The 27,745-nt window shown below is 43.4% G+C and overlaps 1 protein-coding gene across 3 annotated transcripts in view; it reads right to left on the reverse strand.

Moving 5' to 3' along the window:
* Nucleotides 1-27,745, reverse strand: part of Syndig1 (synapse differentiation inducing 1) — a 164,121-nt gene that overhangs the window by 67,047 nt on the left and 69,329 nt on the right. For all 3 annotated transcript variants that reach the window (XM_036186361.1, XM_036186362.1, XM_036186363.1), the window contains exon 3: nt 3,106-3,243. In XM_036186361.1, the coding sequence (XP_036042254.1) occupies nt 3,106-3,243 (138 nt within the window). The remainder of the gene's footprint in view (nt 1-3,105; nt 3,244-27,745) is intronic.

Raw genomic sequence — 27,745 nt, forward strand, 5'->3', positions numbered from 1 at the left:
CAGACAAGGATCTGCTTAGAAGAAGACAGAACCTCAAAAGCCCAAGTTAGTAAGTCCAGAACAAGGATTCATTCTTTTCACCACTGACTGATTTAATCAACCCCCCTGCTTTGTTTTCCCAGAATGGCCCTGTGAAGTATTCCTGTAACCTCACTGAGAGTTGCTTTGACAATATAAAAGCACAGTTGACTCGCCAGTGGATACACTGAAACCAAACCAACCAAACAAAAACAACTAAAGTCACATGTGGATGTCAAAGATTTCTTAGGAGCAGCACCACAGCCTTGGGGAGCCTGGCTTCCAAATAGCACTGTGCTGGGCTGTAGCTCCCCTTGAGGCTCCACAGCTGAGCACTCTGGGGGCCTTGACAACATCTGCAAAGAACCTCCAGAGAGAGAAGGCACTGGGCTTCTCCCTCCAGGCCCCAGGATTAGAAGTCCCAGCTGGCCGTGTCCAGGCCAGCTTTGATTCAATTTAGAGCTTGATTCTGAGTGTGTCTGTTCTAGTCCATGCCGTACGCACTCTCCTCTTGGCAGCTGCCTGCTCTCCTCAAATGGCCTGGAGATTTCTTTCCTGTCTGCAGTTTGAGTTGCAGAAGCATAAAAGAGAGCACAGCAGCCCTTTGGCTGGGCTGAGGCTCTGGGAAGTGTTTGAGCATGGAAGCCCCCATCTAGACAGGACTTGGACACAGGCCCTGCAATGGAAACTCCATCCAGACATTTCTAATGGAAACAGCAAAACAGCTCTGGGTTCCACAGCAGGGAGCTCATTCTCTGAGTGTAGTGAAAAGGGAAGCTGGGGAGGAGGGAGAGGAGCTGGGAGCACCTCTTCCTCCTCCAGCAGCACAGACCCATCCCTATCCACTGCAAGTGTTTTAGTTTTCCTTCCAAAAGAAGTCACTAGAAGCTGGTATAGAAGGAACTCTTTGTATTTCCCGCTGAACAATAATCATCTTGACCACTAAAGGTATTCAACACCTGGGATCCTGGGACCCATCTTTAAGAGGCTCTTATCATATGAAGAAGCAGCTTGATGTCTGAGATGAGACCCTGAATGCTGTAACACCTTTGGGACAAAGGTACAGGTACCAACTCGCTCTGCTTAGAAGAGAGGACGGGGCTTCGTTGCAGGATATGTGAAGAAGCAGGCCATCGGGCTGGGATAGTTAGCAGGTTTCATGAAAGCTGGCTTCTGGTATGGATGGACACATAGGCTACCATTCCTTGACCCATGCCATTTATCTAGGGTTCCAGTGTTTGGCGACACCTCCCTCAGCGGAACATGAGGTGAAAACACCATCCCCATCTCAAAACTTGACATCAAATTTCAGCTCTGGTTTTTCACTTGTTGCTGCCTGTGTAACTGCTCTCAGGAGGGCAGATGAGCCACATCCTTCTTAGTCTAGGATGACACAGACATGAAGTGCAAGATCCTGGGTCTAGATGCAGTTGGTACAATGTTCCACTCATGAGATAGATCCACAATGCCCTAGCTGGGTGAGGAGCTGGCTCTTTTCACTTCATTGTCTTGACCTCTCTTTATTAGTAAGGCTTATTGTCTAGCCCAGACTTAGGGTGCTTCTTATATAGGCAGGAGCAGACTGCACTCACCATGAATATCACACACAGGTCTTTCTCCAAACCCTCATGTACCTGTATATGCAGTATGGGCAGTACCTGTGTAAGCCTTGGAGGTGAGGCTCACCTGAGCCTGCCTCAACTCACAGCTGCCTGAGCCCAGGAATCTGGCTTTCCATACAAGCTTATACTGTTGATTGCAATCATGGTCTGTAACATTCATAGAGCATTCACAGAAGACACCTAGAAAGACCTTCCAGGCTAGGGCTGGCCCTTGAACAAGCCCTCAGCATGACCTTAGGGGTTCAGGATCACCTACCCTAGTGTTTTATCTTCCAGAACTTAGACCAAAGAACAGCACAGAACAGGAGCTGTGGTCTGCTCCACCCTCCTTGCCTGACTCCATAGGCTTCCCACTCCCCCCAACCCCCACACACATCCAGTGTATCCTCCCTCTTATCTTGAGACAATTCTCTGTCTCTTAGGTTTGCAAAAGCACTGGTCCTAAAGAGGGCCACAAGCCTTGCTCTTCCTAGGACATTAGGAAAGGGAGGCAGCTGGCCATTGCTGGAGCCGTGCTGGCGGCACACAGAGAGCTAGGCAAGGCTCCCCTCACCACACCAGTCCAAACTTCAATTCAGAAGCCACCAAGAAGTAACTTCTGGTTCAAGCAGAAAAGCCGTGTTCAAACAAGGAAAAAGCTTTTTCAAGTATGTCAGCGAGTTGTTGACAGCCTCAGTCTTGGAATCCTATAAGCCAGCAGGGGTATCCTGGCATCCCTCAAGGGTCATCTCATACCCAGAGAACCTCCATATGTACTAGAGCCTCTAGTACTACATGGGGCTGCCATTCTCCCTGTTCTGGTTGGACAATGACAGTGGGTGATGGTAATTTCATGCTTTAATTAATGCATAGAAAAGCTTTTCTTTTATGAACAAGACTGTGAAAGCTGTTTCTTTCTTTGCTAGGAAAAACCTCTTTCAAAACCTCCATTCTGTATAGTATGGGCCGCTGTATAGTAGGATAAGCAGGAATTGGTACCTTTAGGATCTCCCACTCAGCATGGATCTACATGGGCTGTTGGAGACCAGGCTCTGTTATATGAATAGTTTGTAAAAATGAGCCTTCGACAAGGAAAACAACCCTGTTCCCTCCTTTCTGGCTAGGTTTGGTGTTTACAATGGTATCTCTAACCTAGACCAGATGATTCCCCACAAGTGACACACCAAGTCTCATTTAAAGGTCAAACCTCCAAAGACCATCTGTCCTCTGGTAGGTGGATGCCTGCTTTGGTCCTTAGTTCTGTTTCTGAAGCAGTATTACTTCTACAAGGACAAAACTGAGGGACCAGCAGGTAAGGCCACCTAACAACCCTACTTGGCTTTCTGGGGGTCCCCCCCAGCTTATTGTATGCAGACGCACCTCATGGTAGACAATGGCCAGGCTTCCTTGGCTATCCTTGGTGATGGTGTGCTTATGTGAACATCATCACCCTGTAAGGTACATAACCAGCTGACAGAGGCCTTACCTCATGGGACAAGTAGAAGGCCGCAATGCCCAAAGGCCAGAAGCAGCAGAGCATGGAGAAGACGCTGAGCCCCAGGTGGTCCCGTGGGGGCATCATGAGGAAGTTGTCCTCACTCTCTGTGTCGCTGGAGTAGTCACTCTGCAATGGGAAGGACAGGAGGGAGTTCAGTGACCGAGTAATGGAATGCCACCTGGCTGGAGCAGGCCCTTCCTGGCTGCTGTTCCAGCTGCTGTTGCTGATGTTCTTGTTACCATGATCACCAACGAGTGAGAACCTCAAATAAAACTGGCCAAACCTCTTAGACAGCAAAATAGTAAGCAAAATGTTACAGAAAATGATGGTGATACAGAAGGCCCTCAGCTCACCATGGTTTAACTTACTGTTTTTTGTTTGTTTTATTTTTATCTTTGTTTTAGTTTACCTTTGATTTCTCCAGGTATTAAATACATCCCCGACTTAGGACACCTTAGACTCATAATGGGTTCATTGGGAGGTGAGTGAGGAAAATCATGTTTCAAAAATCTCTGGGATCCTGGTGTCGGGGGTGATGGGGATAAAGATGGTGGTCTTGAGGACTTTCAGGAGACATGCCCCACCTGTATCTTGCTTTTTGTGGTCAGGACAGGGTGGGGCTAGTGTGGACAGGGAGAGGATGCTGTCTCTGGATATACTCAAGTGTCCTTTGATGCTGATCAGAGTTAGGATATGAGGAACCCAAGTTCCACTCAGATGTACAGCCTCCTTCATGAGGATGTGACAGCTGTTCTGGGAGCAGCTGCCTGTAAATGTAGCTCTCTCTTCACTGTGATACAGCGGCTCTTGGGACTCTCACAGACCTGGTGAGAATTTCCTGGGAATCTGACTCAGGTGGTTCTGTGGGTGGGCTGGGAACACCAGAGAGGATGATTCTAAGACTTAAAACCACTACCTAGCTACCTCGTAGGGCTTGTATGTGCTTGCTTCCCAGATGTTGGATGGACACCCCTGGCTGGCTCCACTCACTGGATTTTATCTCATCAAAGCATATGCCCTTTGTGCTGACTCATCAAAAACCAAGGCTGCCTTCTCCAACTGTTTATTTCACACAAAGATGAAGCCCTAGCTTACTCCAGACACTGTTTCTAAAAACAAAAAACAAAAAACAAAAAAAGAAACCGAGCATCTCCTCTTCAAAGGGCTTATTATCATTCAGATCCTGCCGCAGCCTGGAGAAGCTTGAAAATGTTCTATGGAGCTTGACACCTGCCACACCAGGCTATCGGGCTATCCACTCCCCATCCCCAGCAGCCTGGAGCCACTCATACACAGATGCTCAAAATCCCCCAAATGAAAATGGTGTTGTGTATAATTTTACACATAAAACTGCTGGAAGCCCTAGTCACCAGGCAGACAGTGTAGCACTGCACTGAGAGGTTGGGGACTTCATGTGGGAACTTTGTTTCTCTGTAGTAAATAGAGAAAACAATCTCAGGGTGTTGTGATCACTCACATAACAAACAAGGATTTCTCTGGGTGGCCCTGCCATGGAAGCTGATCACCCACTGCCCAGACAGTCCTGGTTCTCTCCACCACACACAGGGAGGCCTGAGGGCCAGGGGTCCCATGCTTTATTCCCCAGAGCAAAAGTCACCTCTGGAGGTCATAAGGCCAGTTCTCTCTCATATCTGTGCTGCCGATCACTGTTTCTCTCTGCCCAAGTATGAGTCTTCTGCCTGGTACAGTGTCCCTTCTATGTGTCGGGGACTGTACAGTGTCCCTTCCGAAACAGGACTACATCTGTGGAATTTCAATTCGTTTTATTCTGTATGCAATCTCCCATATGGTCTTCAGAACAGTAAAGGAAAATGAAAATTACTATCATTATGGCTATCTGAGATGGAAATCAAAACAGCCAGCAGGGATGCATAATTCATGCACCATTCCCAAGGACTGCACTGGCCAGGCCTTGCATAGCATGGAGCCACCTATTAGGATGAAGGGCACCCTGTGCTCCTTTTGTCACATAGCACCTCTTATACAGCCCTGTCACCTCTAGATCTTCTATAGCTCCTTCTGCAAACCAGTGATGCAGAGAGGAGGTCCATGACCACAACTGTGCACCTCGAACCGTCCTGCTGGAGGGCCATCTCTGCAGGAAGTGCCTAAGAGTTTAGCCTGTGACAAATCCATCAGGTCTAAAGACCAGAGGGCAAAGGTCATCTTTCTTCAGATCCTCACCTTCTTGACCTGCAGGTCAAAGCTGCCCTGATGTGAGTGGAGATTTGGGCTTATGGGCCACAAATCTGTGCATGCTTGTTTAGATTCTTAGCTTTTGGTTTTGGGGTTTTGATTTTTTAGCTTGTAAAGAAAAGAGTTTTGTGCTCCTGAGGTCATTGGGTCTCACAACACCTCTGGAGATAATTTAAATTTTATTGCCATTTCTGTTTTATAATGGACAAAGCAGAGGCCGGGGAAGGTTGATACCCTTGCCAACAGTACCGCGCAGCCAGCCCCTCACTGGTTAGTCTAGGCTTTGTGCTGTGTTTGAACTCAGAGCCAGCTGCAAAGAAAACTGTTTGGCTTCACCTTCGTTTGTATGCTGCTTCCCTTCGGCCACCAGGGATTCTGATCATCTTGCTTCTTAATTGGTGTGTGCCAAGATGGTTGTGTAAGTGTGGCAGCAGCCACAGAGGTGCTGATATTTTCCCATACAGTCAAGGTTGGAATCTGCTGCTCTGTTGCCCCCAACCATACTAGGACTACAGTGTCTGGCTCTACCTGTCTCTGAAGAATTACATCACCATCCCTATCCCGTGAAGAAGTGGGTTTCAGAACAATAAATACTCTGCAGTATTTATTGTTTGATTACTTCTTAATCGAACCACACATTGAAGTTATAGAGTTGCTCTTGCATGACACCAAAATAATTAATCAGTTTGATTAAAATAGATTTTTAAAATTCAAGAAAAATTACAGAGGAGATAAGAACATCTTGGCTTGTAATCCTTTCTTTGCTCTTCCATCTGTAGGATCCTCATGGGTTTAAGTGGCCATGGGCATAGAGCCACCAAACAGGGAGGGGAGGAGATACAGCTGGTTCAAGAGATGTGCAGATTCCTTCAGCCAAGTAGATATGCACCACTCATGCAGAAGAGACTCAGCTTGTAGGGCAGCTGTCTTTTAAAATCCCCTTCCTAGGTTACTGTCTGGAACATCTGCAGCAGATGGGAAACACTCACAAAGTTCAAGATTCATGTTATGTCTCCTTGTGAGCTGCAGGAAGCAAGGCAAAGGCAAGTGGGCTGCTGGTTCTGCAGCCTGTGCCCACTGATGGGTTGTTCCCCTGAGTGGTCTCTCCTCCAACTAGGCTGATGGGTCTTAAGCCTCATATTATTATTTTATTTATTGTTAAATAGTCACAAGGTCAAGTTTTGTGCTGATCTTCAACCAGTTCCACACTCACTGCAGCTATGCGAGCAAGAGCTACTGGCTGTTTCCAGGGAGCGAAGTTTGATTCATCTTTATTATTTGGACTCCCTCCAGGTGTCACAACTAGTGTGGGGACCTGGAGTCATTCTTCTTCCTCCACCTGGTCATCTGGGCAGGAAGGTCACCATTTGGTCTTAGGGGGCACTCTGGATGGGTTCATTATATTAAGCCAGCAGCTGCTAGCCACATAGACCCATGCAAACCTACATCACTTAGAATTAAATACAACCATCAGCTGGCTCCTTGGACTCACCACACATTCCATTACTCAGAAGCCAACGTGTTCAGTACCTGTCAGTACACTTCTCTCATGTTCACGCAGAGCTCACTTGCTCAATACATTAGTGGATTCTTCCAGAATGTCATTTCTCATCAGGGACTCTCCAATACTTGACAGACTGTCTCGTTCAGTCTTCCATGGCAGAATCTTGACCTAGCTAGAAATTTTCTGCAGTGCTGCTGCCTACTACCTGACTTGGTCTGTGCTCCTGGCAGGCAGAGATCACAGGTGTTTCCTGGCACAGGGAGGGCTCAGTGAACCTTTGCTGGATAAAGAACTCATATGTGGCCTTAGCCAACAGAAACACCAACTTCAACTAAGAAATTACTTCATCAGATTGGCCTATAAGCAAGTCTGTGGAGTATTTTCTTGATTAATGATTGATGTGGGAGGTTCCAGTCACTGTGGGTGGTGCCACCTCTGGAAAGGTGGTCCTGGGTTGTATGAAAAGCAAGTTGAGTGAGTCATGGGGAACAAGTTAGTAAGCAGTGTTCTTCCATGGTCTCTGTTTCAGTTCCTACCTTTAGTTCCTGTCTGGACTTCTTTCATGGTGGTCTGGAGTTGATGAAATAAAAGATGAAGCAAACACTTTCCTCTGGCTTTTGGTCATGGTATTTACCACATCAGTAGAAACAAAGCTAATACAAAGTCCATGTTCTCTGCTTTGTTCAAAATCAAGTCACATTAAAAGCCAGATATTCCCTATAGCCATATTGTATGGTACCCGCATGGCTCACAGATCTGGGGTCTCACAAACACAGAATATAAGGAAGGCCCATTTCAGGATATGAGTACAATTGTCCTAAACAATACATTAGCCATCTTGGGCATATGTTAGGAACATGTGTCTAGTTTCTCCTATTTGGCCCTGGGTTCCCCAGAGATTGAAACTGTATCATGAGGGGGTGAAATAGAAGCAAAATAAACCTGCAACAGGTCAAGGATGTAGCTCAGTTGGTAATGTATCTGTCTAGCATGCACCAAATCCATGAGTTTGATTCCCAGCACTACATAAACTGAGCATGGTGGGTCCTTTTCCTGTTTGCATATTGGGCTCCCAGACAAATTTTTATAAAACAGATACAGTTATTAATAAACTTTGGAAATGCATAAGAGAATGAACTACTCAGAAGTAAATTTTTTAAAAATTTTCTTCCAGTAGCATATAGTTCTATGTTCTGTAAATGGTGGCGTATTCCCTGAAAAGAGAGTTTCTATGATTTTAGAAGACATTGACCTGATTAAAACCCTGAAATATAAAAATACTTTGTAAATGAAGGAGTAAAAGGTAAAGTTAACTTAGGAGGAAACCAAATAAAACACAAGTGACAATCGAGTCCTGCAAGGGATGGGATGAAGTCCTGACTGCCCACTGTTCAGGGCTTGTCTTGCAAGAGACGAGGCAGAGGGTCCTGTGGTCTCCCTGCTTATCATCGACCCTTTTCCTTTGGAGGCTCTCAGTGTGATTCAGTGTCAGATGAACTGAAGTGGGCAGACAGGAAGGGGTAAGTTAAAGCTGTGGCTCACAATCTTTTGGGGGTCACACATCAGATATTTATATTATGAACAAAATTACAGTTATAAAGTAGCAACTAATAATTTTATGATGGGGGGGCTGTGTGTCACCACAACATGAGGAACCATATTAAAGGGTCTCAGCATTAGGAAGGTTGAGAACCACTGAGTTCAAGTGATGTGGGGAAGGAGAAGAGTTTCACTAGAGGGCTGGAAAGGAATGCTGCACCACCCTGCCATATTGGGTTGCATCCCTGTGGCTGGTGTTTGAGTGACTTCCAACACCTGAAGAACATTTACCAGTAAACTGTGGAATGGCTGACTGAGTGTTGGCTAGTGTGTAAATGTGTAGCTGAGGATGAAGCTGAAACACACTGATGAGTAACTCACCACCAGGAGTGGTGCCCTTTTTTCAAGTTTGTCCTGCTTTGGTTTTGGATCCTAGCTCCTACTTTCTCAGGAAATGGGCAGACAAAATGCCAATCACTGCAACCTTTATGATAAGGCATAAAATTATGTCAGAGGGCTGTTGTTCCATATGCAACCAATGGCTAGATTAGGATAAGAAGCCCCATCTATGTATAAGGCAATGTCAGCAATTGTTCCTGAGGTCTGTGAGTGCTCAGTGCCCTGGGAAGGCAGCTTTGGCAAGTGCTGTCTTCAGACCCATCTTTGTGTGGGATCTCAAGGGTTCAGGTGCAGTCATGTTCTTGCAAGGTTGCACAGTTTGGGTGTAGTATCAGTTACTTTTGTTAATATCATGATGAAATAACTGACAAGAAGCAAGTTAAGGAAGGCGAGGTGTAAAATGCCTCCTGGTTCCAGGAGTTTGAGTCCTTGATGATGAGGAGGCGTGGAAGCTGAAGTGGCTCAATCTACGGTGGGAGGAGTTCGTGGCCACCACTTCCTACATCTTGGAAGACCAGGAAACAGCTTGCTCTGGAAAAAGGGCCAGGCTCTAACCTTTGAAAGCTCTCTCTCCAGTGACCACTTCCTCCAGCTAGGCTCTATCTCCTACAAGTTCCACAGACTCTTTTAACAGGGCCACCAGCTGAGGACCAAAAGTCTAAACATATGAACCTGTGGAGATATCTCACATTCAAACACTAACATGTCTGTCTCTCAGAACTCATGTGCTATAAACTCCATTTCCAAAGTCATCTATCAATGGGAATAAAAGAGTGGAAATGGAGTCTGGATGCAGTGTCTGAAGGTAGGAATGACTAGGGGCGGATAAGGCAACTAGGGTGGTATCCCCATTGTATCCTGGTGGCTTTTTAGGATGAGGACGATATAGGAAGTGATCCATACACTTCCTGCCTCTTGCAGGGGGATAACCTGTTCTGACTAGACAGTCTGCCATCAAGGTACTCACTGTCAGTTAGGGCCCCTCTGCTTGTCGACCTAGAACCATAAGACACAAATAAGCTTGTTTTTGAAAAAGTTTACTAGTCTTCATGGCAAAGTTATTAGCAATAGAAGATGAGCTAATGTGGAGGCACCCCAGGAAATGAGATAGAAGAGATGTGGAGGACTGTCAGAGACTGCAGTCAATACAGCCTTCGGGGGCATCTGGAACCTCTTTCAAGAGTCACAGTGGCTTCTTGGTGGATAGTTTCCTCTACAATTTATAGAGCAGATAAAGAAACAAAGTCTTCAGGTGAGTGGAGGGCAGGCAGGGGACCTCACCTACAAGAGTGCTATCTGTGAGAGAATGAGGAACTAAATGTACCTCCTCAAGCCCTATGGAGAATCTAGAGGGGTATTGGATACCCCCAAACTTCAACTAGGGAACAAAACCACTAAACTCAGGGTAACTTTGAGAGATGAGACAAACACACAGACTATGGTCAGGCAGGATGAAGAACCACCACCATTGCCAAGAAAATAGGTACAGAGAATAAACACAAACCTGGTTGTGAAAGCAAAATCAGTCTGGCCTAGACTAGGTGTGAAGGACACAGCATGATTCACACAAAAGTGATCAGGACGTAGCAGGAGAGCAATGTGTGTTGTGTCAGGTCTCCAAAGACCCAGGTCAAATGGCTAACTCTGTTGCCTGTGACCAAACCACAAAGCACATGGGCCTCCAGGCTCACTCAGTACTTGTGGACCTCTCAGCTCTTCTTACCACATCCTCTACCCTGAGCACCAACAATCCAGGAACTTCCCTTTCTTTCCCTCAGCTTTTCTTTCCTATATAAATCTGCCATCACAGCCACATACTCTCTTGGTCTCTTGGTTCACTTGCCACTTCTCTCTTGTCCCCATCCCTTCTCTTCCTCTCTCACTTCCACCCCATCTCTCTCTCCTCTCATGGCCTGGTATTCTACCTTATATCTACAGTAAACTCTTTCTCCTCAACCATCCCCTGTAGTCATGTCCTCATTTCATTCATGTGGCCGTGGTAATACTTTGCATTTCTTGTTATGGACACAAACTCATGGCATGCTGTGTTAGCCAGCTTTCTGTCACTGTAAGAAAATACATAAGATAACTCAGGGAAAGGAGAAGTTCACCATGGCTCAGTTCTGAAGGTTTCAGGGGGGCCTGCGGCAGGGAAGCACATCATGGTGGATCACACTCACTTACATGATGATCCAGAAAGCAAAAGAGAAGGTAGAAGGGCAAGGGGAGAAGAGAGAGAGAGGAAGAGAGGAGGAGAGGAGAGAGGGAGGAGAGAAAGAGAGAGAGAGAGAGAGAGAGAGAGAGAGAGAGAGAGAGAGAGAGAGTTATCAAGGTCCCATTGTCTCCTCTGAGGACATAATCACCAATGGCCTATGGGCTTCCTGCTGGGTTCCACCATCACCATGCTGCCACCCTGAGAATCAAGAATTTAACACATGGCCTTTGGAAAATACTAAACAGACACAACAAATGTCAGTATTTAGGAAGAAAATGAGACTTCAGTCTGATGGTCACTGACTTAGAAAAGGACCTTTGTGCAGAGCGATCAGCATGTGCAAAGGCCATAGGTTGACAGTGCGCTCAGGACTGTGGACAGTTAGGGTACATAGCATGAGATGAGACAGAGTAATGCCTACATCTAACCCATGCCAGAAGCCAACCACATCCTACTACTTGAGAAAACTAGGCATATCCTATATCAACTTAAGTAATAGGGAAATACTCAGAGGGTTGGTTTCAAAACTACAGGTCAAGCTATTGACTGTTGATACAGTTAGTAGCTAGGCACTCCAGCTTTAAATCTGTGTCATTTATACAGGCGATTCTTCATAGCATGTAATAACCACATACATATTTTCTAAGACAAGTAGCAATTTCAGAATGTTTTAACTCTAGTTTGTTATGTTTGCCTGGGGAGCTCAGAGCTTAATTAGTCTACTCTTTACTATTTTATACTGGTTTCACATGGGAAGTTGAAATGTCCCATCACGTAGACAGGGAACCTGTTCTTCCCCTCTTGGAAATGTTCCCTTCCTGAAAGCAAAGTCCTGAACAGAGAAAATCTATAGGCAAGGCAGGTGACCACTGTCACATCACATATTAACTAGCCCCATTGTTCTTCCAGATGTCACTTATCCAATAATGTTCTCCAGCCTTGGACCTGAATTACAAGAAAGCAGTGTCTCTTAGTCTAGTTTGGTGGTATCAATCAACCTTGAACACACTTTCCTGTGACATTATACCTCTCCTTCCCTCACTAGGGACCTTAAAAGAGTAGGCTCTGTTTTTGCAGAGGCTGAAGCTTTCTCTCCAGACCCCACCACATTGCCAAACTTTAACAAACCCTGCTTGAAGGCTGGATGAGCAGCTGTGCAGTTGTTGAAACTGCAAGGAAATGGGCAGACAGAATGCCAATCACTGCAACCTTTATAAAGCCAAACTATCAGGATATACCAAAACCACAGATTTTAGTCTTTGGCCTCACAATCCCCATCCTGGGAATTTATCTGCAAGATTAAACAACAAAAGCATAAGATACATGAGCACAAGATGTTTCATTGCAATGTCATGAGTAACTCCAAAATGCTGGAAAAAACTCAACTTGAATGTCCATTCAAAGAAGGGTGATGTTGCATGACTCTTCCTGGATAGACATAAGCAAATGTTTATACATGTCTGATAGGCAAATGGCAGACCAAAGACCTGATTCTACTGATTCTATCTTGGTGAACCAATGAGTTCATTGGAGTATTTACTTACAGGAGCATGGGTAGCACACAGGCAGCTCAAAACACCCACTCAAAATGGATGATGAATCACAAAGGCTGCATCTCTGGGGCTCCCAGTACTATCTACAGATAGATCTGCTCGTCAGAGTGTTTCTCTCACCAGCAGTTGGTACTGCTCATACGACTTTGGCCAGAGGCATTGTGACTGTCTTAGCTCACTGAGTCCTTCTGTAGCTCCTGAGTCATATGTGCCTCCCTCCTCACTCCAGGAAGGAATGTTCCAGTTTTGAAGGAATAGCCACAGGACAGGTAGGTAAATGAACTGTGCTGTGTCCCCACAGGAGAACATAATGAAGCTTGTAAGAAAATGATATATGAGTCCAGAATAGAATATTGATAAATCCATATCCATAGAGAGGTAGAAAAGTACACAAACTTGTAACTCATAACACTTCACCCAGTGACCGACTCCATATACAATGATGGTCACATAGAATATCATTCTGAATGACACTGAAGCCATCTTAGTTTGTGTCAGTCCAGTTTATGAAGCTAGCACAATGAAATTTCCTAATAGTGTCTTTTATAAGAAGCATCTGGTTATCAAGAGTGTGAATACATATGTTGCTGTGAAATATACATATCATATACAAGCCTACCCACAAATATCACAGGAATCATAGGAGTTGGGCATTTGTCAAAAGATACTAATATGAGCACTTCCCTGCAAATCACTCAGTGATTACCAAGAAACATAGTCCTGTGGTCAATGAGACACTTGGCAGTCACCAAAGGAAGAAATCAGAGCTACCCACACTGGTAAAAGCTAAGTAGATGCTTCTGGTATCCTGACTGGTCGGACTGGGAGATATGGTATCATTTTTGTGGCTTAAGTTCAATTATATAGAGTTAATTAGACAAGTCTAAACTTACAGCTTGCCTGCAATGTAACTGGCCCATACTCTTCAAAAGTCAAGGTCATGACCAACAAGAACAGACAGCAGGGCTATGTCAATATAAACAGTGTGGGAACTGGATCTGAATTTCCTTTCCTTTGCTATAAAGCAATACAGAGAGAAAGGAAATAAATGAGAGAGAGAGAGAGAGAGAGAGAGAGAGAGAGAGAGAGAGAGAGAGAGAGAGAGAGAGAGAGAGAGAGGGAGAGAGAGAGAGAGAGAGAGAGAGAGAGAGAGAGAGAGAGAGAGAGAGAGAGAGATATTCACTTTATAAACTAGGAAAGAGTATTGCAACTGCTAATTTCCTAATAATTATATTTTTAGGATATGTGTGCAAGTGTGTTTGTGTGTTTTACATATATTTTCTACTTATAATATATTTAAGAATAAGGAAACATCATAGGTGCAACTTACTTCCAAAGGGCACAGAAATAAATGATCATAGCAAAGCCAGCATGAGAAGATGCATGAAGCCCGAGGAGAATGGAGATGAGAATCCAGGAACTTGTGTATTAGTCTTGAAACTTTATGTCTGTTATCACCTTAAACATAAAATGCCAAAAGTCCCTTCAGAAATGTTCTATTTCAGTCAGAAAACTCTACTTTAAATTCAATTCTTTTCCTTTGGGGATTAAGTATTGCATACAATTTTTCTTTCTTCTGATTGTGCTTTAATGGAAATGCTGATGTGGATGCCACCGGAAAAATTGAAAAAAGAAAAAGCTGAATTCCTTTTCACAACACATGAAAATGTATTTAGCATAGCAATCTGGCATTTCATCCTGTTTGTCCTTTGTGTGTTTTCACAGGGAAGCTGCTTAGTGGCTACTTAGTGGTACACACATCAGCTCTCAAGAATGGAAGCCATCAAACACTTCCAATGAATGAGCTTGAGCCAAGCAAACCAAAGTGGGGCCCTTGGGTTCAGGATGACTTCTCAAAGGACACAGCAAATGAGCACCCACTGCAGGGCCACCAAGCAAAGAGCTGTTGGTGCATTTGGAAGAGAACTAGTTGTTTAAGCTACAGGACGTTGGTTGAATTCTCAAGCTCTGTTGCCTAACGCTTCCACTGGTGTGAACTAGAAGGAATTCACCAGAAACCAGGAATGTAACTTTAGGCTGCAGTTAAGGAGTATGGGATGGGAGAGGCAGCAGCCAAGAAGCATGCCAGCCCTCCCTAGAGCTCAGGGCAAGCTTGGGGAAGCTGAAACTTTTCTGTCCACAACTATTATCTTCTCGGTAGTGGTCTCTATGCCCCTGCATTGGAAAAGGTTATTCCAAGTGCCTTGGGAAAGGAACACCATGGTGTCCCTCCTTTTACAGGACTACTAGCCATTTCTACCCCTGTATCTTGGCCAGCTCTGTCTTCTGCCCCAGGGTGCTATTTTTCTGGGCTGAGGATCTCATCGCGCTTGGTCCAGAGCAGGTGAGCAACAGATTCCCACCTAGCAGTCTGATGTCAGTTCACCATCTCCAAATTCCAGGTATTGGCCAGCAGCATCAGCTCTAGATAGTTTTAGAATTTGGTATCTACATCTTTCATCTTTGCAACTAGGGGAGGCCGAAGTTCAAAACCCAGGAGCTGGAGAGTCCTGTACTCCAGCAGACCCAGATGTGATCAGCTGTCTTCGCTCCTAGCCAGCCATTCCCAGCTGACCAAGGGTCCACACACACCACATGGAGGAAGCACCCACAGTGCAGGTGGCTCCTTCATTCAGAGAATTATTTTCTAAGCCAGCAGCTGCCTCTGTAAAAGCACCAATTATAGTAAGCCTTTGTGTTCATCGAAAGGGCTGTGTATTCTGTGTAATTGGGTATCAGCCATTTAAAACAACTCTCTAACTTACATTTTTCTTAGGTGTTCTGAAACATTCTGTGATTTAAAAGAAAGCATTTATTTAGTTAGAATTTGAAGACTATAGAATGAATATTAAAATTCATGAACAATTGCCTTATTTACACATATATGAGTGTGCTTAAATTATTTAAAGTATGCTGATTGCATATACTTCGAAATAATACACAGAAATATATATGCTTTGAAATAGTATATATTCACTTTGAAATGTAACATATATATACACACACTTTGAAATAATTTTAGACACTCATACAAATTTTAAAAATAGAACAGAGTTCCTGTAGAAATGGCAAAGATAGAACAGAGTCCCCACATGCCCTGACTTATGCCTTACATAACCACAGTCCAACCATCAAAGCCCACACAGTGACGTCGACTTAGTGCTTGTGACTCAGTGCTGGCCCGACTACAGCCACCTGCTCTCTACTGTCCTCTGTGTCAGTGGTGATGGTTCTGTGGATTCAGGTACTGACACAGGATTATGTAACCACTAGTAATCAAGAGATAGAAACTGTCCATCATTTCCAGGAGTCTCCCTCATTTTCAGCTTCAGATCACATGCCTGTTCAGCTTTAGCTCTTGACCAACCTTGAATTACTGTCTGTTCTTATGGTGCTCTCTTTGGGCAATGTCATACAAAGGGATCCCACAGCACATAACTTGTAAGACAGGCCTTCTACAGTTAGTGTAACACTCCTGGGATACATCCAGATGTTGGGGTGTATCACTCCTTGTAGTTAGAGTTTTCCTGCCTGGCCCAGTCAGGACAAATCTCTCTTACCCGCCAGTCCCACAGTCGCTCAGACCCAACCAAGAAAGCACACAGAAACTTATATTGCTTACAAACTGTATGGCAGTGGCAGGCTGCTTGTTATCTACTTCTTCTATCTTAAATTAACCCATTTCTGTTAGTCTATACTTTGCCACATGGCTTGTGGCTTACCAGTGTCTTTACATGTTGCTTTTCATGGCGGCAGTAGGCGGTGTCTCTCTCCAGTCTTCTATTTCCCAGAAGTCTCTACTCTCTTGTCCTGCCTATACTTCCTGCCTGGCCACTGGCCAATCAGAAATTTATTTACACAGAGCGATATCCACAGCAACTCCTTTCCTCTTGCTGCATAATGATCCACGAGAAAGAGTTACCACACTGTGTCTATCCATTTCTCCACTGGAGACATTTGGCTGCTTCTGTTTTTTCACTACTCAAAGAAAATATTATAGATAAATTTGTTCAGAAATTCATGTGGATGTATGATTTTATTTCCTCAAACATGCACATACAAAACCACTGAGACAGGATTAGTTTAACTTTATAAAAAACCAAACTGTTATTCAGAGTGGCTATAGCAGGTTGCATTTCTATCGACAATAGCTGGGAACCTCGCAGAATTAAAGTCTTCCTTCTCCATCCAGGATCCTATCAAGCTGTCTACAGTGCAATGCTCTAACTTTTCTAAGGCACTCCCAATTTATCATGGGCTTCATCGTGATTGGTTATGGCTATGAGCTTGTAACTCTCTGAATAGAATTCTGAAGGGTGATTTCATGTCACTTCCTTTCTTTGAGCCTGCAGGAATTTTCAGAACTGTTTATTCTGCATCCTCACCAACACCTGGTTGTGTCAGGTTTTCTGTTTTTTTCATTGTTTTTTCCTTTCTTTTTTATTCTGGTCCCTCTAATAGGTATGTAGTGATATCTAGCCATGAATTTTCTCTGTGCTTCTCTGATTGCTGTGGATGTTGGACATCTTTTGTGTGTGTCTATTTGCCATCTATTTATGCTGTTTGATTGTGTCTTTAAATATTTTTCCCATTTTAGACTGAATGTTTGGTTACTTTTGAGTTCAGAGTAGTTTATACATACTCTGCTAAGAAGGTTAGTTTAGTTGTTAACTTGACACAATTGAGAATCACCTTGGAACAGTCTCAGTGAGCTGTTGTCTAGATAAAGTTGGCTTACGGCATATCTGTAGGGGACTGTCTTGATTCTATTAACTAAAGTGTGAAGAACCAGCCCACTGTTGGTGGCACCATTCCCTAGGCAGGGATCTGGAACTGTGTAAGAATGAAGAAATCAAGCTGAGCACAAGCATACATGCTTTCTGTTCCCAGTTATGGATATGACAAGATCAACTCCCTTAAGCTCAGGCCACTATGAACTCCCTGCTATGATGAACTATAACCTGGAACTGTGAGCTAAAATAAACCCTTTATCCCCTAAACTACTTTCGTAAGGGTATTTTATCACAACTAGAAAAGAAACTAAGAAAACCTCATTCTAAGTCTTTGTTGGGTATGTGATGTTTTTTCAAGTATTATCTGCAACTTTTTTTTTTATATCATCTTGATAGTGACTTCTGTAGAGTTAAAAAAACATTAATCTGGATTGTGCTTTTGGTACCATATCTAAAACTCTTTCATCTAATACTTAGGTTATATAGATAGTTAGTTTCTATGTTTTTTTCCCCAAAGTTTCATGATGATACGTTTTCCATGTAGGTGTGATGGCTTATTTATTTTTAAACTAGAATTCTAATATATATTTGTTTACTAGATTATCTTATTTAAAAGAACAAATACGCCTACTGTCTAAATCCTATTGTGAAAGACACCACTAATGTCAGTTCATGATAATTTTGAAACAGGTTAGAATAGTTAGTTAATAAACAGCAAAAAGAAAACTACCTGTGCTATGTTTTGCACCAACACATATTTTGAGGAGGTAAGACCCACCAACAGTTAAAAGAACCCGATAGCAAATCCTCCTGTAGTTGCCACCCAGATTCCACAATTGGCTTCATCATGTGTCTGCCCATCTGCTCACTTTTCTATCCACCCTTCTCTTCATCTTATTATTCTAGATGCGCGGTACTGTGAGCCATGGCCATTTTCTTGAACTCTTCAGTATACACATCGTTAACTGAGGTTCAGTATTTACTTACCTTTTTTTAAGTAGTAAAATTTACAAAAAATTATGATTTTAATAGGAAACTGATGTTTCCTAGTTCTCATCCAGCTAATTTGGATCAGCATGATCCTAAGATACAAAAAAAACTAAAAAAAAAAAAAAAAAAAAAAAAGGGATTTGGTATTAAAGTTTGATTTGTTCTTTCCTAGTTGTAAGACCCTTGGGTCAACTTCCTTGGTACGAGCTGTTCTTGTAGTCAAGACACCATGATGCCTTAGGGCATTAGCGATATTATGCCTGAATCTGTATGTGAATTTAACATGCAGATAGGGTGGCTGGAACATCTACTTTGCCATTTGTCATTCTATGGGACATGATTGTTTTTCTTTCACACAGCCTTATTCTTCTCCAGTGGAACACTCACAGCCAAGGGTGAAGAGAGACAGTAGTCAGTTTGCAGAAATTCCAGCACCCCCTTGTATAGTGACCAATCTGGTTTTATTGTAGGAGGCACATCTCCCTGACAGAAGATGAGGCATTCCACAAGTGGGTTAGTGTGATGCTGGCAGACAGAAGCTCTCCTGTGCCCCTCAAAGGTTCCTGGACTCCCAGAGCTAGTTCTTGTGACCCCAGAGAACACCAGTCTGTAAGGCATTGCTGGTGGTGACTGGTGGCCCCACTGAGGGAGCAATGTGAACAGTGGGGATGGAGCTACCTTCTATTCAGATGAACAACTTTGTGTTGAAGCACAGCATCATCTCAAAGAGAGTGTCAAGAAATTCTGCTGCTGTTTTTCTTCAGCCTTTACCAGCATACCAAATACTGTGACTACCTTTACCGGTGACCTGGAAGCACATCCTGAGTATGTATAAAAATATAGGAATTTCTTACACTTTTCGTTGCTGTAACAAAATACATGAGGTTTTATAAAGACAGGAGATTTGAGGATGCAAGTTCAAACAGCAATTCTGGTGAGGGCTCCTGTCTACGTAACACCATGGAGGACAGGTTTGTGGTGAGAAGGACATCCATGGTGACGTGGGAACCCAAAGAGGGGGGAGGAGAAGGTCTTGCCCTATTATGATAACCCTCTCTGGATAACCAGACCAACGAGAGCCATTTAACTCTTTTTCAAAGTGACAACACCTCTCATGTCAGCACATGGAGAAGCAAGCTCCTGAAACATAAATTGTGGGGACCACATCTAATCCATGCCAATCCTGTGCTGAGACTTTGATCTATAGTTGTAGCACCCCACGAGATGTCGGGACAACCCATGCCTCTTATTTGTTTGGAAGATTGGTGTGTGTGTGTGTGTGTGTGTGTGTGTGTGTGTCAAAACTCTCCTCATCATCTTTATCTCAGGTTCTGATACCCCAACTTCAGTCTTTCACAGTGTGGACAGATCCCAAATGTGACAAAGAAATTATATTGTGGAGAGGCACTAGTGAGCCCCTAAAATGACAGCATCCTATGATCTCTAAGCCTTAGGAGTTAAAGGGTCTCACGTCTCTCCCAGCCCATGCTAGTGACAGATGGACTGGATGTTACTAGGAAACAATTGTAGCCGACCCGGATGGTTCAATGTACTAACCAAGGAAAGAGCCATGTTGAGTTCCTTTCATGAGCCCATTTATGGCTTCCTGGTCATTCCCTCAAGCAAAATCAGAGCACCTGCTTCCAGCAGTTGCCATAAATATCAAATATCTAATGGGACTGATCATCAAAATTCTCCAAGCTCAGAGAAACACTGTGTAGCAGATTTGAACACCCTGTAACAGCTAGTATCACAGCCCCAAGGCTTGGACTAAATCTTTCACACACACAGAACTTGGAGGGACATACTATGTTTGTTCATAGCAGGTTCTGACCTTCTAGTGAGCACCATGAGTTTCTAAGACCTTGGGGCCAGATACTTGCCTACTTGCCTAGGGTTCTGGTAGATCTCCCTCCCTCCCTCCCTCCTTCCCTTCCTCCCTCCCTCCTTTCCATCTTCTCTCCTACCCTCCCTCCCTCCCTTCTGTCTTCTCTCCTTCCCTCCCTCCCTTCCTTCTTCTCTCCTTCCCTGCCTCCCTTCCTTCCTTCTCAACCTCCCTTTCTCTCCCTCACTTTCCCCCACTCCATCCCTTTTTCTCTTCTTTTGGTGTATAGTAACCAACCATCTCATGCCATACTCTGTACCACCAGCCTCTATGAAATAGTCATCTCTGTGCAGTCCTCCGTGTTCTGTTCCACAGAGTAAAGCTGGACAGGGAACACCACACTTGAGGCTTTAAGATTCCCAATAGCTCAACGATTCTGAATGAACTCCACTGACTGTTCCCTTGCTGCCTGAAGTCCATTGGTTTGGTGGCAGTGCTGACTCCTCACACAGGCCCCCATGGCTCTCACCTATCTAACAGGGGGGATTCTGAGTACTTATGGTCTAACACATGGCACTGCTGTACACTGGCTCTTCGCTTACAAGTGCACTTGAGGTACAGTGTGAAAACCTGCTACAGACTCTGGGGATGTTTTCCAATTAACACCAGAGACCCACAATGTGAACTTTGTGTCTTGAGCATGTAGTTTTTAAATTAGATGGCGGCTGCTTTTTCTCCCTGGGTTTCACATTTCCCAAGTGTCTGGTTTATGAGAAACCATGTTATTTTTCCTTTTCTGTGAGAAAAGAGAGAAAAAAACCCTTTCTTCAGCAATCTTATTAGGAAACTCCAGTTCCTAAAGCATCCAGACTCCCTGCTATTCCATTGGTCTCCATTTGTGAGTGAAAATACAGCCCAGAAAAGATCCACCCAGCATGCATTTCACAATGGGAAGGGGGTGTCTTTCTTCCATCCTTCTGTTCTCGAATGGTATGTTTCTTTCTGAGGAAAGCTCTAGCTGTCCAGGCTGCGGGGCATGAAGCTGACCACGGAGGGTTTGGTCTTTATCTGCAAGGACTGCCTCTGTCTCCAGCACCTGATGATTCTAACAGGCAAAGCTACCCAAACAAAACGAACCCAACACTTCTCACCATTTCAAAAGTCTAGCTTTCAAAACTGCATTGCACCAACCAGAGGTCTGTGTCATCCATCACTCCCCAGATTTCCCTTCAACATGTGATTCTATGCTGCACCCCAAGCTAAGCAAGCTAAGCTGCTTTCGATGCACATTTCTTTGATGTTGCCAGAAGATACTGTGATATAAGCCGTGAAAGGAGAAATGAAGACTATCCACTAAGCTAAATGTGTGCCCAGCTTTGGATTTAACCAAGGATTTCATGGCATGTTGTCAATAGTATGGTTGGTCTGGCCAGTAATATCGGAATCACAATATGAAGATGTGTTTGTATGAAGATTCCTTAGTTTTTTTTCTAGTTGTGATAAAGATACTCTGCCAAAAGAATTACAGGGGAGGAAAGGTTTATTTAGCTCACAGTTCTTGATTTTACAGTTCATCATAACAGGGAATTCACAATACTGGAACTTGAGGTAGTTAGTCTTGTCATCTTTTTTCACATATGTATACATGTGTAGCATGTGTGCTTCTACACACACTCAAATGTGTGTGGGCACATGTAGGTGGAGGCTGGAAGTTGACATTGGGTATCTTCCCTCATAGCTGAGACAGGTTTTTTTCCCATTAATCCTGGAGTGTGCCATTTTGGCTAATCTGTCTAGATATTTCACAAAAGGAATCACCTCCCTGCCTCCTGTGTGCTGGGATCACAGGTGGGCTGCCATTTGGCTTTTAAGTGGATTCTGGTCCTCCTGTTTGCAGTGTTTTACCCACTGAGCCATCTCCACTGCCCCCTCCTCAAACCCCTTTAACTTTCGGCTTCAATGACCTCTTTCAATTCAAAGAATGATCTTCTATATAAGTTTCATGCTTATTGTCACTGCTTTTTCTTTTTGATCTTTGAGGTGGGAAGACCCACCTATAATGTAGGCCACACCTTCTGCTGGCAGCCTATATAAGACATGGAAGAAACAAACTTTTGCTGCTTGCTTTCACCTTCCTGGGAAGTCCATTCCTTCACTGGCATTAGGACCTACTTCTTCGGGATTCTGATGTATACTAAAGACCAGCTGAGACATCAGCCTCATAGACTGAACAACTATTAGATTCTTGGAACTTCCATCCAAAGGCAGCCATTGTTGGATTAGCTGAGCACAACCTGTAAGTCATTCTAATAAATCATCTGTCTCTGTCTCTCTCTATATAGATATGCACACACACACACACACACACACACACACACACACACACACACACAATTTGCTACTCTAGAGAACCCTGATAATACACTAGGGATAGCATCACCCTCAGTGGGTTGGGCCCTCCAATGTCAATTAGTAATCAACACAAAGCACCACACACATGCCCACAGGCCAATGAGGCCCATCTGACCTAAGCAATTCTTCCATTAAAGTTCTCATCCTAAGTGACTCTAGTGTGTCAAGTTGACAAAGGAAACTAACTAGCACAATCTGTCCTAGATTTTTCTGAGTGTTGAGACAAGAAGACTTTAGTCACATTGGGAAACTTAATATAACTACAATTTAATTTAGAATTAGAATTCTTTTTGTATTTGTTCAAAACCAAGTATGAAAGAGGATCTGTCAGTTATGGGCTTTCCTTTTTCATTGTTATTCAAACTCCATTTGTCACAATTACCATGCTAAAAAGCATGTAGCTCAGAAAGGGCAGATTTCATGACAGTAATGATCATCTTGCAGGGACAGGAGGTTCTGTTCTCTGGTGATGATTCTGTTTATTGGCTCCATAGCTATAACAGACCTTCAGCCACTCAGGAGATTGACAATGACCCAGTAGTCACAATGAAGGCTGCTGACCAGCACATTGCATATTCCAATTACAGTCTCTTCTGCTTCCAGCAAATTTGGTTGGTGCCTGTGCTTTGCTTAGCACTGGTGGTGAGGGTGCATTAAAAGGGAATAGGAATAGTGACCCTGGATCTCTCTGAGAAGAGGATATACCACAGGGCAAGTCTTCCCTTGTCATCAACAGCTTTATTACAACATCAGTGCTTCTACTGACATACAGATGAAAAGTATATGGAAGATGGTGATAGTGTGTGAGGGGTACAGTAAGGAAACTGCTGATGTGACCACTCTACTATGAAGGAAGGTTTTTATTGAGAATAAGAGAAAGTATCAAGAGGCATCTGCAAGAGTCCAGAGTAGAGAGAAAAGAAAGCAGACTGGACATGGCCAGGGCTGGGGAAGTGTGAGAGCAGGAGAGAGCAGGAGAGATAATGAGATAGCAAGAAAGAGAAAACAGAGCATAGTGAGAGAGCAAAAGAATGTCACCCAGGAGAGAGAGAGAGAGAGAGAGAGAGAGAGAGAGAGAGAGAGAGAGAGAGAGAGAGAGAATAGCAGAAAGAGGGGGAAAGAAGGCTAGTAGCTGGGTTGGTTAGCTGGGTTGGTTATAAAAAGGACAAGTAGCTGGTGGGAGGGAAGCCAGTGAGCTAGAAGAAGTTTAGAGTACAGGAGATAAGAATGGCTGGGATGCTGTCATGGAGTTTGAAATGTATAAAAGGTGCTTGTGATATTGAGGGAGCATGGAGACCAGCATGGGCTTTAATATCCTGTAGGCTGATAGGCACCACAGGTGTATGTCAATTGGAGAACCATATGTCCCTTCTGATAGATGTAAAAAAAAAAAGACTCCTTTTTGGAGGGGCATGCAGAAAACTTATTTCACAAATTACTGAGAAATACTGGCTTTTATCTAACTGCCAGAAATCCTTTATAATCCAGCTTAAGGTCATTTTTGGATATATGGATTTCCTGAGACATAATAGACACAAGGTTGTTGGTTATTATTATTTGAAAAACATGCCCAAGTTATACGTTGATGAATTTTTATACCCCTAATTAAAATAATCAGTGTCATACTACTATTCTAATAATCTATATATGACTATATATGTATATATGTAAATATACATACATATTTCTCCTCTGTAGGTAAGAGTGGGGTACATGGCTTAATGGGTAAAGTACTCGCCAAGCAAGTATGAAACCCTCAGTTTGAATCCCCAGAATACACATAAGCTGGACATGATAGAACATGCATTTATAATCAGTGCTCCTACAGGGGGATGGAAGGTTAAGACAGAAGAAACCCCAGAAGTTTGAGGGCTATCTAGCATGGGATATATAGCAGAAAAAAAAAGCAAAAAACCCAACAATAAAACTTGAGACCTGTATGAAACAATGTGGAAGAAGAAAATACCACACACACACACACACACACACACACACACACACACAAACACAGAGATAATAAATAATTTATATGGAAATTGCATTTAGTTTAATCTTTAGACTGGTAAATATCTTTTCTTAAGGGTAAGCCAAAGTTATCTGCACAGTGCTTATTCACAGAACCAAGTGGAAGTTCAGCTGGAGCACTAGAAAACCACACAGGACCACAATGATATAAAATAGCACCTTATATGTGACCCAACACTGATCTCAAAGGAACAGAAGTGTCGAAATACATTTTTTTCATGGGTAGATTGTCCCAAGGGAAAAACATGAATAGCATAATTTCCTAATACCATAAGTAGTGATTTATCATATTATTTAAAGAAAATTAATTTAATTAAAATTCTTAGCCTAACCATAAGCCATCTGTTCTAGTTTGCTTTCTGTTGCTACAATAAAAAAACCAACCAAGGATCTGGAGAGATGGCTCAACAGCTAAGGTCACAGTGGCTGTTCCTTGCAGAGGATCCAAGTTCAATTCCCAGCACCCACGTGGTAGCTCGCAAAGGAAGGTCTGTAACTCCAGTTCAAGGTGATACAATACTTTCTTTCTGTCTTCTAGAGGCATTTTAAGTATGTGGTACACAGATAGACATGCAGATAAAGCAACCGTGCACCTAAGATAAATCTAGAACAAAACAAACAAAAGAACACTAACCAAAACAAACTTGGGGAAGAAAGAAAGAAAGAAGGATGTATTTTATCTTACAGGTTAGAGTCCACCATCAAGGGAAACTAAGGCAGGAACTCAAGAAGAAAGCCCGAGGCAGGAACTGAAGCAGAAATCACAGGAGACTGCTGCTTACTGGTTCACTCCCTCTGACTTACTCAGCTACTTTTCTTACACATCTCAGAAATACCTGCCTAGGGATGGCACCACCTACAGTGGACTGGGCCTTTCTACATCAATCAGCAATCAAGAAAATGCCGCCCCCCCCCCATGCTCACAGGTCATCTAGTAGAGAAGATTCTTCAACTGAATTTCTTTCTTCCCAGGTATCTCCAGCTTGTTAGCAGTAAAAACCAACCGGTATGCTATCTGTTCACGTGTAAACACCCTCTGGCCACATCTGCCACATCTGATGCATGGTGAGACACCCATGTCCAGAATTTCACATAATGTTTCAGCAAGTCTTCACAAGAGTTCTTGGAAGCAAGGTAGGAAGAAGTCAATCCTGTCTCTAGAAACTCAAAAAATAGTCAGCAACAGCCAAGTCAGGGCTCCTAATCTCAACAAAGGCCAACAAAACACTTCAAAGATGTTGATCCGTGCAAAGCAAATTTTGAATAAGAACAGATGGGATCTGCTGTTCTTGTGGGCTGCCCCTTGCCTTCTCTCAGTGTGGTTCCCAAAGCATTTCTTTGAGGATAGGGCTGTCTAGAGAAACTAGCAGCTTTGCTAGAAGGACTAAACCAAAGGAAGCAGAAGTAGAGACCCATGCCTAGTTATGAGGGGGAGTCTAAGGCTACAGTGTTCCCTGGAAATGAGAGAACCACAGAGAGTCTGTGTAAGCTCACCTCTCATCCAGGCCGACCTTGGGGCAAAGCGAGGGGTGAGGCAGGAGGGAACAAGGTGGACAGTGGAATGTGGGATAAACTAGAAGCTGCTTGAGTACATCCCCAGCAGCACAGGCACTGTGGGAACATTGAAAACATCATCTGCTGGAATTATCTGGACTCAGTTTCTAAGCAGTAAATGAGCTAAATCCCAGGAAGTGAGACATAGTGGGAGAGGGGAAAACTAGGGAGAAAAAAAAAAAAAAAAACTAAACACAACTGCAGTAATCTCATTGGCCAATACCACAGAAGAAAAAAGGATTGTACACATTTAGTCCAGGAAAGTCACTAACAAAGCAAGTAATAAAAATAAATAAAAATAGAAAGGACTAAGGAACCCACATTCCAAGTAAACATCTAGAAAGCATGATCCATATTCAGAGCAAAAAAAAGCAGTCTGGAGAACATGTCTGAGTGGGTAGAAGTGCATTGGGCAGGACAAGAAGAACCCCAATGCAGCTGTTGAAAATATATGCCTAGAATAAAGGAAGCCATATTTAAAAATAAAAGAGAGCATGATGACAGTGATTCAGCGTCTTATTAGTAAAGGAAGAGAAAGTACTATTGAGTCACTAGGTAGAAAATGTAATCTAAAATTAAATAAAATGATAAAAATCTTTCTCAAGACAGACTCAACATGGCAGAAGAATCTACATACTTGAGAGACTGATCTAAAATCCAACTTGGACAGAGAAAGAACAATGTTAAAGGAGAGTGGAGAGCATACCAAAATGTTTATAATAGCTAACAGCATCCTTAGTTGTGAAATCCTCCTACTCACTCACCCAGGATCAAAAAAAGCCAAGTTGTTCATTATAACTACCATTCTTTAAGGTTTGCCACTTTTCTTTTTAAAGGTTTCTAGTCAGTGCAATGATGTAAACAAAAAACCCCGAAACAAACAAACAACAACAAACAAATCCTCCAAAAACCCCCTACCCAAATCAGCCTGAATTCCCCTCTACATATGATCACACAATCAATCCCTCATGTCTGAAGCCAGAAAAATCAAATTTCAAAAACACTATCACTTTTCTAAATATTTTTTGCTTCCTCTGGGTCAACGATTCTGCATGTTATTGTCCACTCTTCTTCATATCGTTTGGTTCTCCTCAATTGTCTGTTGAAGGCTCTCTGTGTTCCTGAGCAGGTATGACTGCAGAAAATCCATGGTAGTTGCAGTCACACAAGCCACATGTTTCTGAATGGAAGTACAAACACAAAAGTCTCAGAGGGCCCAGACTGGGGGTTCTCAGAAGCCAAGAAGTGGCCAGTGACAATCCCAGACCTGTCTCTTTTTGATCAGTTTGCAGACACTGCACAATACGGACACAGAAGTTTGCCACAGTATACCCCTCCTCCAATATAGGGAAAAACCAACCAAACAAACAAATAAAAAGTAAAGCCAGCGTGGTCATTAGGAGGCAAGAACCCAGAGTTAGAAGATGTGTCTCCATAGGCTCTAGCAAAGTCAACCTCGCGATGCTGGAAGGACCTTCTAGCATCTTAGTATTCCCTATGTCCAGTGTTGTAAGTATGATATGTCACAATTTGCAAAGTGCCCGGCATGGAGCCAGTGCTCTGTGAGTTCCCACGGGTCCCCCTTTTTGACCGCAATGAAGAAAAGGCCTGGACCTCATGGGCTGTTTTAGACAGTGTTCTATGTGCTTCTGAGTCTGAACA

This window comes from Onychomys torridus, chromosome 4 (assembly GCF_903995425.1).
Source record: "Onychomys torridus chromosome 4, mOncTor1.1, whole genome shotgun sequence".
In the NCBI taxonomy this organism is placed as follows: Eukaryota; Metazoa; Chordata; class Mammalia; order Rodentia; family Cricetidae; genus Onychomys; species Onychomys torridus.